This window comes from Apteryx mantelli, chromosome 2 (genome assembly GCF_036417845.1).
Source record: "Apteryx mantelli isolate bAptMan1 chromosome 2, bAptMan1.hap1, whole genome shotgun sequence".
NCBI classification, from domain to species: Eukaryota; Metazoa; Chordata; class Aves; order Apterygiformes; family Apterygidae; genus Apteryx; species Apteryx mantelli.
The window spans coordinates 166,421,135-166,439,625 of NC_089979.1; the positions used below are offsets into that span (position 1 = coordinate 166,421,135).

Genomic DNA, 18,491 nt, shown 5'->3' on the forward strand with positions numbered 1-18,491 from the left:
CTTACTAATATTTCCTCACAAGCTCCCCAGCTATTTTAAATTTGTAATTGTTCTTTCTTCACATTTCAGGTCACAGCAACACACTCCAACTGCATCATTAAAAAGGAGCAAGAGACTTGTCTGGAGAAGATACGAAGGGCAGCTGCCCTGAACCCTCTCAATGACTCTTCTCCTGGTGAGTGTCAGCCTGGGCCAGCACGTGCACTTTGAACTGATGGTTTCTAAACTTATCCTGTTATGCGAGCACAGGATTCAACTACTATCAGTGCAAAAAGCTTATTGTAATATGTAATGTTGCAGTTAATTTAACTTAGAGAGACATTATAAGGACAGTGAATCAATCCATGGGGATGTACCAGTGCAATTGCCGGTTACTATCTAAGGTCAGGAGCTGGCTTCCTTATATGAGGTGATACAGTAAGGTGCATTAGTAAGACTAATCCAAAAAATACAGATGTGTCTGGGAAGGTCTTGATAGGGTTTATGCTTTCTTCTGGTCCAGCTGGCAGCAGCTGTTGGGGACTGGACATAAGACCAAGTGCATCATTTTTCTGTTCTGTAACAGCAATTGCTCTATCCCTTTCACCATCTCAGCAATGATTTGTGCCACTCTCTCACATGGTCTGAAGACCTTTACAGGGTTTAACATTGTGGTGACTGTAATCTTGATAAGGAATAGCTGTGCTATTGCTGAGATAAGAAACTGAGGCAGCAAGCAAAGAAGAAATTAATAGTTTAATATCCTGTCTCATTTTCTACTGACTGCAGCAGGACCTGCATGTGGTCAACAGTAAATGAGAGAAGGGCAAAGAATGACAAAGAAATTAATTGGAAATCAAGGTCCATTTTCTGAATCTTGTCCAAACCGCTTGTACTGTGACTTTAATTGGTAAAACTTCAGAAAGCTGCAGATAAAATGCAGTAGGTGTGTGATAAAATAGTAGAGGCATCTGTCCCCCTTTCCGGGCTGTATATTCTAATCTGGAAGCAAGGGAGGGAAAGGTGCAGAAATCTATGCTACCAGAGCATCCTCTACAGCAAGCCATTTCTTCATTTCAACTGTCAGAAATATTCCCATCAGAGTCCTGTTGTTCAGCTCACACATCAGCTCATCTTTGCTCTGCTTCCCAGCTTCTAGCAAATGAACCTTGTGGTCTGGTAGAACCGAGGAAAACATGTACTTCAGGCAGTTCATTTCAGCCCCAGGGATGCTCCTGTGTGTTTGAGAACCTCTTTGTTCGTTACGGAAGAGCTTCCCGATTCTTCCTCCGCTCAAAAGTGTCATAAGCAAGGACAGAAGGAGAAAAACAGTTTCTCCCCCACAGAATGATGTCAGAATCTGATCATGATCCATGTTTCTAAGGATTATGTCATGATTATTATTTTGACTCAAGAATTCAAAGATTTTCCAAGGTCAAAAGAGACCATTCTATCAGCTGGTTTGTTTTTTATGAGTCAGATCCAGAGTATCCCACTTTATTTTGATAGTTGGGGGACTATTCAGAGACACTCTTTCCTCTCGTCTGTTCCAAATTCAAAGAACACAGCTCAGACGTAGAGGAAGTCCAGAGCCATTGGGAGATAAGGATTTCTAGCATATTTCTTGTATTCTTGTATAAAAGCCATTTCATTCCTTTGATCCTCTTCGTTGCTCTTTCTCCATACTTTTATTTTCTTTTTTTTTTTTCACATTATGTAAACATGTTTTACATGTATTGGCCATCATCTCTAATAGACTAATAGACCCATCTCCTGGGTCTGTTAGTGGAATGGAGCACTATTCACCATGGCTGAACCTGACTCTTAAATTAACAGTTACCAAGCACTGTTTGGAGAAGTTTGCTTCTGAAACTCCCAAAAGAAGTGGTAACTGCCCAAAGGTTAAGGCAGTCATATCTGCGATGTGTTGATCCCTCTCAGTTTCCACCTGCTCCAGAAAAGTTACTTTTCACTTGGGAGAAGTGAAAATTGCCAATATTTTGGATTTTTTTTGTTATTCATCTGAAACAATAAAACTTATTAAAGATGACAGGTACTGGAGAAATATACTCTCAGTTTGTTTCCCTTCAAAGAAAGCGTAGCATAGGAAATAACTCCCCTGCTGGTCAGACACAGCTGGGAGAAAAAAGACATGCCTTCTGGCTGGTGAGTAAACTTCTGTTTATGCAAGAGCAAGGAGGAGCATAAAACTATGTCTTCCTCCTTTTGACTACCTCTCTGTGCAAAATTCCATAGATAATTTCATATGTAAATTCACTGAGGATTTATTTCTCCTCAGAGGGGCTGCAGAACACAAAATGGGATGAAGTTTTAGGGAGTATAAGGAGGCTCAGGCACATGTGCAAGTTACTGTGGCTTAAAAACTTCTTGCACATCAGCTGAACTACAGTAACCTCTGTAGGCAAGGCAACTACTTTCTTTTGTTTCAGGTGACACCAAGTCAAATAACCCTGTATGAAACTTGAGTCTAGGACATGGACAGTCTTTCTGGTCTGTTTTTCTACAGTACCTAGCACAATAACGTTGCAGATCATGAATCCTACACCGAGGTACCCCCATGGCGCAAAAAGTAATACTAGTAATAGTAGGTTCTCTGGTCCTGTTTAGAGACCTGGTCTTCTGCACTGATATTTCTTCCAGCTAAAAGTACTTTACAGAGAGCATTGCACTTTGAAATTAAAAGTGGAGGAACATCTTATGGGTGCCCATTTTCTGCATTAACTCAGCTGTCCTCCCTTTGCTTTGCCCCCTTGCTGTGTTCAGCATCTGTGAACACAAACATGAACTAAATGGTTTCCTAGAGCTCCTCTGGGTGAGGTCCAACGCAAGCACAATGTTGATGCTGGAACTCTAACTGCAGGTCTTGAAGAGCAGGGCTAGCACTGTATTATGGAAAGCAAACAGCCCACTGAAGTGTTGGGGCTCTGACATTTTCCCCTTTCCTTCCCCCTCAGGCTCTCATCCCCAGATGTTATGTTCATTACTGTTTTATTCTTCACAGCAGTTTTCTCTTCCTCTGCTGCTGTGCAATACCTATAATGCTTCAGAAACAATGATTGCCTTGAGATTTTCTATTTGTTTTATGTGAGCTTCATCCTGACTTCTTCCTCTTAAATGCTTTAAACTTCTTCAGGAGCATTTATAAGAAAAGAAATAAGGGGCATATGCTGACCCGATGTCTCCATCCCCTCCCAAACATCACCTACAAAGTCTGGATAGAAAAGAGAATTTGAAGAAAATGAAATCTCAGTAGGACCCAGAATCTGACTCTTTTGCTCTGGAGAGGGAATTAAAGTGACAAAAGAAAATAATGAAAGCTGAAGACAGAAGAGAAAGAAAGGAAGGGAATGATTACTTCAAGCTCAACTCTTATCAAGACAGGGGGACCGGGTTATTTCTTGCAATAGTATCTCTTTGTTTCAGTTTTTGTCCCTATTCCAATGTAAATCTGCACTGAGTTCCTGCTGGAATGTCTTCTAACTGTCAGTTGTCCTCTTCTGGCTGTCAACTGTCCTTGAGGGTTTTTCTGCCACCGTACAATCATTAAAGCACACTGCTGATCTGTACGCACCCTTCTTTTTTTTTTTTTTTCCTTTTTTTTCTATCCAGCTTCTCTTGACCTTTTTCCAGCCCTGTGGCTGGGAAAGAATGGCACAGGAGTACTCAGATGCTGACTGAGAGTTTTTTGGGCTGTGTACACTTATGGGACTCATCTAATTAAATGTGGATATCCACAAATGTATCTACTACAACTGAGCAATTCAGCATGTTCGTTCTGTAGGTCTGGATATCTAATAAGTGGAGTCTGGGGCATCATTCTTCTCACCCTCAAAGTAGATTAGATGGGTTGTGCCCTAAACATGCTACTTTTCTCTAGGGATGTACATGGAAGTGAGGGTGACCACCTCAGCTATAGATGTTTACATTGTGTATGTCTACATTTTTTCAGATGAATCCTTTAGCGTTTGGCTGTATAATACTGACTAGGTCATGCTAGAGGTCTAAATTACTTGAGAGAATCTGGACCATGATTCTTACCATGGAATATTTTTAAATGTAGATGTCAAATGCTGGATATCTCATGTCATCCACCTATTTAACTGCAGTAGAGATACTCACGCTTGTGTGACCAGTTTTTGCAGTTAATTATTCCTTAAGCAATGACCTCAAAAGACAGGCTGGTGCTTAGCACCCTGCAGATTCACACCTAGTTAGCTAGTCCCATTCCTCCAGCCCTTCCTCTGAAATATTTTGAAGGAAAGTAACATGTTGCCAGCCAAGAAAAGAAATTCAAATGAAATAAGTATTTGGAGGGATAAAGTGCCTACATCCTTCTTAAGAGGGGAACTCTATCAGGAAGTACCCACCTGATGTGGGTGCCAGCAGGGTAGGAGGTGGTATTTAGAAGGTAATGATGGTAATGCAGGGAGAGAGAAAATCACAGCAGGACTTTGAAAAGTGTTTTCTTCTTCCTGTGATGATGAAACACAGTTTCTTTGTTTTAGATTTTTATGGAGTCCCTCATCAGCCTCCTGTTATTTCATAGCCTTTTAGTTATGTTCTTATTTCCCTTGGCAGCATTGGGAAGAATTTATGTCATTATATGCCTCTGTATGCATGCTTGTGCCTCCCATGTTGATGCAGCTGTACATGGGAACAATAGGACTATGATCATTCTTCTCACGCTCATCTTTTAAAGCTATTTAATCGCTAGGAGCTGGGAAGGTATAGCTCATGGAATATGTCTCTATACCTAAATCTTCTCTGCTTGGCTCCTATTCGAGACAGGATACTGATCTAGATGACTCTGGGCTGACTGAATATGTCTACCTTAGGTCACAGATGCTTTTTTGTGCTGCTGGATTTGTCTACATAACACTGCATAGATTGTCTTCTGCTAACTTAACGTTAGGGATGGTAGAAACAAGCAAGAATTTCAAGATAGAATTGAGGGACCACAAAAACCCAGAGTTAGGATACATGTTCATTTCAGATATCTTTATCATAGAGATCTCCATCTGAACAAGACACCTGAGTAAAGCTCAATAACTGAGCTATGATCAAGTTTTACTCCTTCTTGGGCAAATGAAACAAAAAGAACTTCCCTGATTTCTGTTTTCCAGGCATTGACTCTTTCTTTAGCTCTTTTCTGAATGCCTCATGTCAATAGGCTTTTTAGAAGTCTGATCATCAGATACGATGGATGGCTTCATGTCACCTAATTCTGGTTGTGTATAGTATAGAGGCTTTAATGATAGTTATTTAGAGTGTGTTTATGGTCAAAGGAAGGAAATAAATACTTACAAGTGATTCCCTTGTCCTATTTTAGCATCCAACTTGTATTGATGAGACTCTAGAAGTGCATATTTCTCTCCATTATACACAAAGGCAGTTTAAATGTAGGTCAGATGTAGAAGTCTACCTCACGGATGGCTGAAGCAGTGGGTGTGAATCCTACTGATAATAGCGCAGTAGTACTGGAATGAATAAAACCTTCACAATTCGGGCCTAAACCAAGCTGTAGGTGCTGGGAAATGGTATTCAAAAAAAAAAAAAAAAAGTTCTCAAATGGAGTGACATGGAGGTAAAAGGGTTGTTGCAAACCCACCGTAAATTCAGTCACAGTAGGGAAGTTGAAAGTCTGGTAGTGGGATCAGCTTTGGTAGGGGAAAGAAAGGGCTTTGTGTCACGCATAAACTGGTTTGGAATGACCTACAGAAAAGTTTCTTGCCAGCCTCTGCTGGAGGCTGGGCAAACCTCCACTGGGTGAACCACCAGGAAACTACCAGTTTGTTCCTGTCTCTCAGAAAAGCCTCTAACATCCCCATTCATGATCATAAGTGCTTTTTTTTTTTAATTCCTTTACAGCCAAGCTGTACTTACAGGGTCATGGCCTGCCCAGGAAAAGAAATAGTATGGTAACAATCATTTTGCAAGTGAAGGATTGATAGTAACAGGGATTAAAAGCACATCCAAGTTGTATCCTAGACAAAATATGGAGAAGTAAATATTAGTGCCAGTCGAGCTGGAAGAGTCCATTGCAGCTCCAAAGTGAGATCATAGCTCTGGTCCTGGGAACAGAGGAGTTGGCTGCAGGGCGGTGCTGTGCTAGTGCAAATCTACAAGTTTTGCTTCCAGATCTAGCTGGGTTGCCATTAATCTGGGCATCTCTGTACTATACTTCACTAGAGTCTTTGGTAATCCCACAAATTCTAGTGTCAAGAAAATCCATCCTCAATGTACTGCCTCTTTTGCTTCAGTATCACATGCTACCCACATTATAGTGCCAAGCCATGGCAAATTGGTGGAGTGTGTAGGGCCATAGGTGCATCACGCAGAAGAGAAATATTCACACAAGAGAAATATTTTGGCATGGATTTTCTGCAGCAGATATACTTTGGTGTCTTTCCTAAGAGTTCCAGCCCCAAATCCTACTAGTATTTCTTTTTATCCACTGTTTTGTCTGCAGGGATGTGATTTGTCTTACTTGATTTTAGTAACTAAAAAGTCAGATGTCTAGTCTAAACTAAGACTAACTACCTAGTGAAGGACTGTGGGTCCTTGCTCAGGACTATTCCTCTCAAACTGGCATGGGTTCCGGACATATGTGGGATAAATTGTTCTCTGGAATAGCCTTTTTCTCTCTGCTGACTCTAGAGGAAAGCAGAAGAACAAGTTTAAAATGCATGGTACGTCTAAGATGTTTAAAACTTAGGTGAGGTGATCACCAACCTGGGAAGGGTCAGTTAAGATGACTCAGAGAAAGGATGCAAGAATTGCTGTAATGGAGCAGAAATTTCTATTAGCTCCTTGGGCAGCAAAAACACGTTTTGCCAACACGATCAGCAGTGTTGTAGTAGTTTAAGTGAGGACTCTCTCCTTTGCGAGCCTTGCAAAGGTTCAGTCATCTTCTCAGTATTTGCTGGACTTCCACGGAGATGGGTAGAGAAGAAAACAAAAGGTATTAGATTTTAATACCCGCAGCTCTGAAGATAACATTCAGCTAAGCCTGTGTATGAGCTAGACTATTCCCATTCCATAATACACTTAAAATAATTTCTAGCTGGCTCTGTCAAAGATATTACTTAAGTAATCCCCAGAACTACTGGGGAGTTCTTCTTCAGTAATGGAGGAACATGATTTAAAAGAAAATAAAAGATGCAATGGGTTTTGTCCACGCAACTTGGTAAGATATTGGCTCATATAATATTAGTTTCTGGGAGTGGGACTGAATAAAAGTATTTTTATGCAAACAGTTTATTTACTGAAAAATGCAGCTTCATGTTGAGAAATAATATTCATTAACAAATTTGGAAAAAAAAATGTATTGGCATTTCACTAGGGAACATTGTTTCCCTTCAGAAGTATTACTAATTAAATTTAATTGGAGCTAAAAATAAAAGAAATGTTGCAAATAGAAATAAAAAGCTAAAAATAAAACTTCCTGTCTATCCGTCCAACCCTCTATAATTCATGTCAGCCAAAAAGAATGAAAAAAATCTTACTAAATTGAATGGATTTTTTCCCCCTTTTTTTTATTTTTGGTTTAGCCATTGAAACAAAATATCAATTATTTACACAGCTCCACTTGTGAGTTCCTTGTTTCTATGGTGACAGTTAGTTCATTAAACCACACCACGTCTCTTTTTTTGTCCAGGGTTAAATAGAATCAAGAAGCCTTGTCTTACCTTCTGCTGTATGGCATACACGATGGGCAAAGAGAAGCTGATCTGGGGTAAATAGGGGCAGCTTCTTTAGAGTACACTCGCAGGCCACCAATAAGTGAGGGTTTTCCCCCTATACTTTTTTTTCTTTTTAAGGACTATATCCATTTTCAAATGCAAAGTGGAGTAGAATCATTTGGGATGGTTTTTACCTGTGAGCTGGCTAGACGGGGGGGGACTGTTTGCATTCATGTTGCCCTGAGCCATAATTGTGAGCGTAGTATTCTTGAAAGATATACTGGGTCACTGCAGTTAAAAAATGAATGATGAGTGTCAGCAAAAATTACGCAAAGAAGTGAGTGACGGTCATATCTGTGCTTCTCTGAGCTATCACTACTCTCCGGTTCGCTAGAAGATGGAAGCTGTGGCTGCTTATGGTCATTTAGGTTTTTTTTAAGTCTACAATGCTGTGTCAGAAAAAAATAATAAAAAAAAGATTATTAACATTTCATCACTATAGCTGTGTGATCATATGTCATTTCAGTACGATTTTAATCAGATCTTTGCAGCCCCTTCTCAACTACGTGCTTGTGCTGTCTCCTGTAAGGCAGCTGCTGCATCTGCTCCGGAATTAGATTTATTTCAGTGCTGAATTCAAGTGTTCCTAATCATGCAAACTGTGTTTTCATGAAGGTCCTGAAAAACAGCTTATATTTCTGTAAAACAGGTGAGTCAGTTGTCAGATAACTGGATATTCTTTTAAAGGGCCATCTTCCCCCCCCCTCCCCCCCAGTATGTTCTGTGGCTCTCTGCTTTATTTTCTAACAAAAGTGAGTCTTTATTGCTCCTTTAGCCTGTTAGTCTCACTGAGATAAACACAGCAGTGAGAGAGTGAGTTCGATTCTTGCTAGAATCAATGGCACAGCTGACTGGTTTCTAGGATCTTTATTTCTGCTGATAGAACACACGCTAAGAGAACACTGATTGACTTTGAATTTCTCTGCACTGGCAGCGACTACATTTCAGAGAAATCCTAAATGAACCCTAGAATTTGCTTGTAAACTGCGTTCTAGTATCCAATAAGTTCTTAAACCAAGGACTTTTTTTTTTTTTCCTTTTGTTCCATACTTATAGAGAAAATAGCTTGGCTGATGATTGAGGCTTCTAACACAGGGCAAACAGTAAGGACAATAAGTTGGAGTCCAGCTGTTCTTTTAGAGAATAACCTTGGAGAGATTTAGGGCTTGATCCAGATGCACACGGTGACGGGCGAGTGAAGAGTTAACAGGACTGAAGTTTGTCAATTGATATGCAGAAGAACTGATAGCACAAGAGCTGACGTGCACAAAGCTGCTGAACAGAGGACTTAACAGGACTAAAGAAGTCTACCAACCGATATGCGCAAGGACTGATATGCGCAAGGCTGCGGAATGATTAACAAGACTGGAGAAGTGAAGTCTGCCACCTGGAATCTGCACGGACCCCCGGGGAGGGAAGAAGCAATACGGAGGTGTTGTGGTCTTGCCTCGCTAGCAGGGTCCTCCCAAGCAGACAAACAGACAGTCCTGTGACTGCGAAACTCGCAAAAGTCAGCAAAAGCAGTGTTTGCCCAGAGCCCCAGCCGTATAAAAAGAGACTTGGGAGCTAGGAGAGTTTGAGCAGGGACGGGAACGTGACCTGATCATCCTCTCCGGCTGGACCGTGAGTATTCCCCCCCCTCCCCTTTTCCTGGGACGCTGGGTTAAGGTAACTCCTCGAGGTTGAGAGCCCTCTCACTAGGAGAGTGAACAAGAAAGCTTTCAAGTAGGGATAAGCAGTCCTTCCAATTAATAACGCAGTAATCGACGGTTTCAGGTTATCCTTTCTAAATTAGTAACTGATGGTTTTGTGTTATCCTTCCTAAATTAGTAATCGCATTATTTTAATGGATGTTACTAATCCAAGAACTTGTGTGAGGAAATAAACATCTTTTTTATTATTATTATATTACTGTCTCAGTCGTTGCTATCGAACCTTCATAGCATGACAGCGTGACAGTTTTTGGCGTAGTCGGCAGGATAGGATAAGGATAGGATAGGACACAGACTTAGTGGATACATAAGCTGGGGTAACCAGATAGAAATATTTTTGAACTATGTCGCTGCGTGAGTTATTGAGAAGGCACGGAAGCGGACCCTCAAGCCCTGGGATTGACTGGGCAAATGATAATTGGGAAAATGAAGCCTCTGTTGTGTGTAGGATAGAGGAAGTCAGAGGTAACCAAAGAGATGGGAAAGGAAAAGGTGGTATATGTGCCATCTTAGGGGCCTGTTTACTGGCAGCCCAACAAGCCAATCGGACCCATCAAAAAACTAAGGAACAGTTACAAGAAAAGGTGCAGGAGTGTGTAGATCTTGAAAGAAAATTGAAATTAGAGAAAGAGCGAAATCAGAAATTACAAAACAAGTTAGAACTCGTCCTTTCAACAGCAAGGAAGCCCCCCACAGCAGCTCAGATTAGAAAAATGCTGGTGGAGGACCCGGACGACTGGGACGGAGATATATGGGGAAACAGCAGTAGTTCAGAGGACGATGGTGATTTGTACCCTCCAGAACCCTCACCTCTGGATGTGCGGCCAGTTGTAAAAACCGAAACCGCAACAGGACCCCATGGGGGTAATGCTAGAACCACAGTTAGAACTACCCCTTACTCAGGAGACGAGATGGGAAAACTGCAAGAGAAATACTGCAGGCAACCTACAGAAACAGAAACTGAGTATTTGTGGCGGGTATCCTTAACAGGAGGTGATCGCATAATACTAAGTGAAGAGGAGGCATCAGGATATTGGGGACCAGGAGTTTTCCTGACGGGTAGAGTTGGGAATCGCTCCCTCACCTCCCGAGTAGCCTACTGGGCAGGGGGACAGGACCCGAGGAACAGAGGAGAACCTTTGAGAATAGGTATAAATACCCACAGTGAGCTTACAGAAGCCATACAAAAGGCAGCTTGCGTACAGCAGATATATGAAAGGGGAGCCTATGACGTCCCCATGCAAGCCCCAGTAAGCCCAAACAGCCTAACGCCTTTAATACGGGGATTGCCTACAGTGTTAAAGCTGAAGCTACAAGCAATACGAGATCGCATTGTAGCTGCAGAGGCACACAATCATAATAACCTCAATGCCCCCCCCATGCCAATACCGACATGGGCGGATACCTTGTTAGAAGTGCATCGAACTGCGCAAGAGATGGGGATGGATACCAAACCACGGGAAAAGCGCATTAGACAGGCTACTGCCTCATATGCCCCGAGGAGAGGACATTCCCCCCCCAGGCGGCACAACAAGGAAATGGGAACTAAACAAGAAGACAGGGAGAAAAGAAATAGACTGTGGCGGCATGCCCTGGCATTAGGTGTCCCACGATCCATGCTACATAATCAGAAAACAGAGGACATAGAACAGATAGTGAGCAAGCTGGAACAAGCGAAAGGGGTGACTCTGCCATCCGCCCCACCTGGCTCACAAGATAGTAAACAAGAATCTAAACCTAGTAACCCTTTCTCAGAGTTACGAGAAGAGTTGCATGATCTAAAAAACTAGGTAGCGCTGGTCGAAAATCAGGCCAACCGACCCGAGTACTATCAATAGCGCAGCGGCCTGAAAGTTTAGAACCCCGGATTGTGATTCCGGTAGGACCTAGAAAACACAAAGTTTCTTTTTTAATTGATACTGGTGCACAGATAAGTGTTTTGGACAAACAGACAGCCAATAGGTTAAATATCAAACCATCTAGACGATCAATTTTTATAAAGGGAGTTACAGGAATTGCTGAATCTTGTCCTTTGGCAAAACTTTGTGCCTGGCTCCCGGGAGACAAACGTCTTACCAAATTTGAGGTAGTAATAAACCCAAAGGGAAATGACAACATTTTAGGGTTTGATGTTTTACGAGGAAGAAACTGGATACTCCCAAACGGTACCCGGTGGAGCTTTGGAACAGCTAACATCAAGCTTTTGCAAACCTCCCCCGCGCTGCCGCCTAGTAAAATAACTAATGTTAAACAATACCCTTTAGCATCTGCTGCACGATCCGGGATAAGCAAAGTCATTAGAGACCTAGAAGAGCAAGGGATTATAGAACGCACCCACTCCCCCTATAACTCCCCGGTGTGGCCTGTCAAAAAACCAAATGGAGAATGGCGATTAACAGTAGATTATCGCCGATTGAATGCTAATACTGCTCCCCTCACGGCTGCGGTCCCCAATATAGCAGAACTGGTGAGTCAGCTTAGGACTGCAGCCCACCCCTGGATGGCCACACTAGATGTAAAAGATATGTTCTTCATGGTCCCGCTAATAAAAGAAGATAAAGACAAATTTGCTTTCACCTGGGAAGGCATTCAATATACCTTCACTCGGCTGCCCCAGGGATACAAACACTCCCCCACCATCGCTCATAATGCATTAGCAAAAGTCTTAGATTCGCTTGGTACAACCCCTGGAGTAAAAGTCTATCAATATATAGATGATATACTAATAGGGGGACCTGAAAAGGAGGCAGTGCGACAAGAAGCCCACTTAATTTGGGAAAAACTGACTGAGATAGGGCTAAAGATACCACAAGAGAAATGTCAAGGACCTGCCCAAACAGTGACCTTCCTAGGTGCCAAATGGATAGCAGGAGCAGAAGCAATCCCTGAAAGGGTGCTCGAGACTTTAGAAAAATCCAAAAACCCAACTTGTAAAAAGGAGTTGCAACAAATTATGGGTACGTTGGGATATTGGAGAAAGCATGTCCCAGGATTCTCGATAATCGCCAGACCTCTTTATAACCTTATGCGAAAGAATAGCAAATGGGAATGGGACAACACCCATGAACAAGCATTAATGCAAATAATGCAAGCAATGAATCAGTATCAAAGACTAGGTCCCGTGCATCCCAGTAACCCTCTTGATGTAGAGTGGGGGTTTAGCACACATGCAACTTATTGTGCCATCTTCCAATCACCAACAAGTGAACCTAAACGGCCAATTTTATTTGAATCCACTGCTTTCAAGGAGGCAGAACAAAGATATAGTGAATGGGAAAAAGGAATCTTAGCCATGGTAAGGGCTGTGAAGGCCACCGAAAAAATAGCGACCCAACAGAAAGTAATCTTAAGAGGGCCCTTCCACATTTTAGATGCTGTGAAACGAGGAACACCACCCCCTGAAGGTATAGCCCAGAGACAAACAGTTCGTAAATGGTATGCATATCTATCAGGAATCCAAGATAGCCTGGAAATAGAGGAGGGACCAGTAAAGATAACCAAATACCAATTACCCCTAACTAGCCTTGTACCAGAAACAGTACCAAGCTACCCAAGATCTCCCATTGCAGTAGCTGAACCACTCACTGAAAAGTCTGACCTAAATGGGGTATGGTTCACCGATGCCTCCTCACATAGGATAGCCACGGGGTGGCAATACAAAGCAGTTGCCTTAGAAATAAGCACAGGCCATACGATAATAGAAGAAGGCGATGGCAGCGCCCAAGTAGGAGAACTCAAGGCTGTCCGACTTGCCATAAGAAATGGAGCAACAACAGTGTATACCGATTCGTATGCAGTATTCAAGGGGGCCACAGACTGGATAGGATTCTGGGAATGTAATAAATGGCAAATAAATAGGTGCCCAGTATGGCAGCAAGCAGACTGGGAAGAGTTGTTGGAAGAAGGAAGGAAACGGTCTATTGCAATAGGGTGGGTGAAAGCCCACAGCTCAGACGGAAGTCTGGCAGCTAAATGGAACGGGATAGTTGACAAGTTGTCGAGGGTAAGAGGAGTAACAGTAAGCGAAGTAGAGTGGGACAGAATAGGAGAATGGCTACATATACAGCGAGGACATTCAGGGGAAAAGGATTTAGTAAAAGAAAGTATAGCTCGAGGATGGCCCATAGATATAACAACTGCACGACGAATCATAACAGCCTGTCCTCAGTGCCAACTAAGATTAAAAAGGGATCATCCAGAACAGCAAGCTCCACTACATATCAGTAATAAAAAAACAATTATGGCAAACCTGGCAGATTGATTATATAGGGCCTCTTAAACCATCAAGTGGGAGAAAATATATATTAGTGGGAGTCGAGGTGGTCTCCCGTCTCCTCCGAGCGACAGCTGTCAGAACTGCGAATGGAGAAACTACCATTAAGGTATTACAAGAATGGTTCAGTGTATTACCGGTACCAAAGGAAATACAAAGCGATAATGGGACTCACTTTACAGCCCACGTAGTCCAGGACTGGGCGACACAAGAAGGGATTAGTTGGACATTCCACACCCCCTACTATCCCCAAGCAAACGGGATGGTGGAAAGGGCCAATGGCTTACTTAAAAGATATGCTCAAGTAGAAAAAGCGAGTTGGGACCTACGCATTAACCATGCTGTGCATCTACTTAATAATCGATGGGGAACATTTGGTAGTCCCAGAACCCAGGCCTTTTGCCCTATCGATACGGGCATCGTTAAGGATAATCCTGACATTGATCCTGCACGTGGTAAACCAGGACAGCCTGTGATGGTAAAACTACCACAAATTGGAGTAGTCCCGTTAACATTGTCTAAACCCCGAGGACCCCTTGCATGGGAAGCACTTGATGCCACAGAAAAAACCCATCGAATCAGTTCTCGGTGGATAATTCCTGATTATTAACCACTTATTCCGAGGCACCCTGCCTCGAGGAAAACCTAAATGTGTTCTCTTACAGGATACCATGTGGAGACTTGTGCTCCTACTCCAGACGGCCCGGGTGACAACATTGATCTCAAACCCATGGGGCAGCAATGTCAATATTTGGGAAAAGTTAGCTAGGGAAATACTAAATACCACTCACTTTTGTCTAGAAGGAGGAACTTCGGCGGCCCAAATTTACACCACTTGCACTATTGGGTTCCCTACACCCCTAGAGACAGTGCAAAACAAGGCAATACTAGCAAATTTCAAAGTAACTAATACGTTTAATCAGATGTCTTGATGGGGTTCCGCCACAACACAGTATAACAAAGCAATGATAGAAATTAAGGTGAAAGGAATGTTTCCTGCGGTTGAGTGTGCTATGATGGTAAATTGTACCAGCAAAACCCGACCGTGCCACAATTTTACGGAAGATGGGCCTCCTCTTAAATGTAATCAGACAACCAGTGTAACCTTTAACTATGCACATATTGTGCTCCCTACAGGAATGTTTTGGCTATGTGGGGTAAAAGCTTACTCCTACATTCCAGCCAATGCTACTGGTGGCCCCTGTACCATAGGTCGCTTGAGCATCTATATGCCAAGCAAACAAGAGATTGAGGAAATAGCTGGGAATCAAACACGAAAGAGGAGGGAGGCCTCATCCCTCAACCCTGAATGTAATTCAGAAGTAATCTTATTCTCAGCATCACAAATCTCAGCTGCAGCATTCCTTACACCTGGGGTGGGAGTTGCTATGAACTATCAAGCTATAAAAAAGATTGCATGTTCTTTAGCTAAAACTATCAACACCACTTCTGCTGCCTTATCAGCAATGCTTAGAGATGTGCAAGCCTTGCGTGCCGGTGTATTAGAAAACAGAGCGGCAGTTGACTATCTTCTTTTACGACACAACCATGGATGTGAAGAATTCAAAGGCATGTGCTGCTTCAATCTGAGTGACCATTCGACCCTGATTGAAGGGGAGATCACAAACCTTAAACACCTAGCTTTGGACATTAAACAGCATAATGATAACGGGTTTAATTGGCTGCAAAAATTGTTCCAAAATTTCGGACTGTCTGTATCAGCTTGGCTCGCGTCGGGCTTACAAACTGTCATAATAATTGTACTCATGATAATCATTATATGTATTGCTTTTGTCTGCTTGAAAGCTTTAATATTACGCACAATCTTTGCTAAGGTAAATGCTTTAAACACAGGCTACTTGCCTTTGCAACAAGATCAAACCCATGATTGTCCTTGAGGGGCAAAAAAGGGGGGGGTGTACGGCTGTGACTCTGGTCACGGGGTGGACTGACGGGCGAGTGAAGAGTTAACAGGACTGAAGTTTGTCAATTGATATGCAGAAGAACTGATAGCACAAGAGCTGACGTGCACAAAGCTGCTGAACAGAGGACTTAACAGGACTAAAGAAGTCTACCAACCGATATGCGCAAGGACTGATATGCGCAAGGCTGCGGAATGATTAACAAGACTGGAGAAGTGAAGTCTGCCACCTGGAATCTGCACGGACCCCCGGGGAGGGAAGAAGCAATACGGAGGTGTTGTGGTCTTGCCTCGCTAGCAGGGTCCTCCCAAGCAGACAAACAGACAGTCCTGTGACTGCGAAACTCGCAAAAGTCAGCAAAAGCAGTGTTTGCCCAGAGCCCCAGCCGTATAAAAAGAGACTTGGGAGCTAGGAGAGTTTGAGCAGGGACGGGAACGTGACCTGATCATCCTCTCCGGCTGGACCGTGAGTATTCCCCCCCCTCCCCTTTTCCTGGGACGCTGGGTTAAGGTAACTCCTCGAGGTTGAGAGCCCTCTCACTAGGAGAGTGAACAAGAAAGCTTTCAAGTAGGGATAAGCAGTCCTTCCAATTAATAACGCAGTAATCGACGGTTTCAGGTTATCCTTTCTAAATTAGTAACTGATGGTTTTGTGTTATCCTTCCTAAATTAGTAATCGCATTATTTTAATGGATGTTACTAATCCAAGAACTTGTGTGAGGAAATAAACATCTTTTTTATTATTATTATATTACTGTCTCAGTCGTTGCTATCGAACCTTCATAGCATGACAGCGTGACACACGGATAAACAGACCATGCCTTTTAAGCCTCCTAAACTCCTTAGGGTATGGAGACACCCTGACAAAGGACCTGCAGAAGATCTGGGCCTATCTGTAGTGGCAAGTGGAAAACAGTTAGGATTCCCTACAGCATCTCAGGTGGCACCAAACGCCTATCTTTGTGCAAATAAATCCTTACAGAGGATGTTTTTAGCAGAGAAACTACTGGATTACTATACACACACACAAACATACCCCTCCACAAGGCTATAAGCTAGTTTGGTTATATTAGTAGAATTATCCAAAGGACAGCACATCAATAGTTTGTGATCTCTGAATGAACCTATAGAAGCCTAGAAGGATGGAGAAGATACTGATGCATATGCTAAATAGTTCAAAGACAAAATATAAATGTTGATCCCGTCTGTGATATCTCAGGTTTGGTATCTTCTGTTGTTAATGAATTCACAAAGTACTGGCACTGAATATAACAGGATCTACCAATACAGACAGAAAGGCAGATTCTTGGCTGTGTTGAGGATATGTTTTATCACTCCGGTGCTATGAAGGATCTGTAAAATATCTGCTGATTCCCATTCCATCCCACAGTAGTTCCCCACATGTAATGACGTGTCCTGTTGATGGTCATGACAGTCTGGACCTTTGCTCCTTCTTCTGACTCCATGTTGGGAAGAAGCACAGAAGGGACTAGAGACGGTGTAGCAGAGACCCAATGTGTGACACCAGTTTTCATCAGCTGACAGGACTATGGACTTGGGGACTGCACAAGACTGTTCAAAGCAGTGTGTGGGGGGGAGCAGGGCTCCACTCGCTGAACTGCTCCGGGAAACCATGATCATACACGTGGTCATTAATTTACATGGCGACTGCTCGCCTTGTCAGCCATCTACACCACATGACAAGGAGAGTCATCAAGCATCATGCAGTGACCTTCCACTTCCGCCTTGTCTCTGTTTGATCCTTAATCTAGTCTATCGTTAGAGATAGCTTTAATAGACTTAGCAATGGCACAGCCCAGGAAGTGAGCTGGTTGGACCTCGTTGTCCAGGGTACTATGTGACTATTGTGACCCTGCCATAAAGGTGACACTGTTTGAACTTCCTTGGTTATTTTTCTATAGCTTGATGAGATGATGAGAAATATATAAATAATAAAATATAAATAATATATGTTATATATAAAAAAATATATAACATATATAAATAATAAAATATATATATTTTTTTTCAGAGAGACAGGATGGAGTTTATCTCATGGAACTTTAGATTTCTATGACAAAGACATTTTTATCTGGGCTACTCTTCCCAGGCTGCCTTCACAATCAATGGACAGAAATTTTTTGAGGGAATGAGTCATCAGAGCTATTTCAGATGTCTGCTTTCAGATGAGAAACATTATTCTCTAGGATTGCCTATTTCTATTTATTGCTACAAAAGTTTTGAGGACTATTCAAACATAGATGTTGGCAGTTGGTCAGATGAATAGCGCTCCGGCAAACACATTTCTCGGTTACTGGTTGCTTTGTTAATGGGAGTGGTTACCTCTACTTAGACCACGGGTGGGAGATCACTAAATGCGGTGGGAACAAGAAAGTGTTACCATCAAGCTCAGTGGCTTTACTTCATTTCAAACTTCAGTTGGAAGATTTTCTGCACGCTGTTAAGAACTACTTCATTTCCACCAGTGTATGGGCTTCTGGAGGAACTTGCTGACGTGCTGGTTTGGGATATTTGGAATCTTTCCTCTCCTTATTAATGTATACTGTAGGATTACTTGGGAAGCTGTAGTCATGTATAAGATGTTAGACCAAAGACCCAAGAGATAGTTTGCAGCCTACTCTTTACCTTGAATTTTTTTGTTGTTGTTTTTTGGTTTTTTTTTTCCCCTGACAAGTGTTCACCAAGCACTGATATTCTCACACAGGTGACCTGGGACTAAAATTGCCCAACTGTACAATTTCATTTTTTGTTTCAACTCATTCTGAGCTACATCCACTACTTCTTAATATACCTCCCTTACAAACTTAAGCCAAGAGCTTCAT

The 18,491-nt window shown here is 42.4% G+C and overlaps 1 protein-coding gene across 5 annotated transcripts in view; it reads left to right on the forward strand.

Annotated features, from left to right (window-relative positions):
* ADCYAP1R1 (ADCYAP receptor type I) overlaps window positions 1–18,491 on the forward strand; it is a 149,432-nt gene that overhangs the window by 59,036 nt on the left and 71,905 nt on the right. For 4 of the 5 annotated variants that reach the window (XM_067292001.1, XM_067291997.1, XM_067291999.1 and 1 more), the window contains one exon: window positions 70–175. The exons of the other annotated variant lie outside the window; for it this stretch is intronic. In XM_067292001.1, coding sequence (XP_067148102.1) covers window positions 70–175 — 106 coding nt within the window. The remainder of the gene's footprint in view (window positions 1–69; window positions 176–18,491) is intronic. 5 annotated transcript variants of the gene reach the window in all.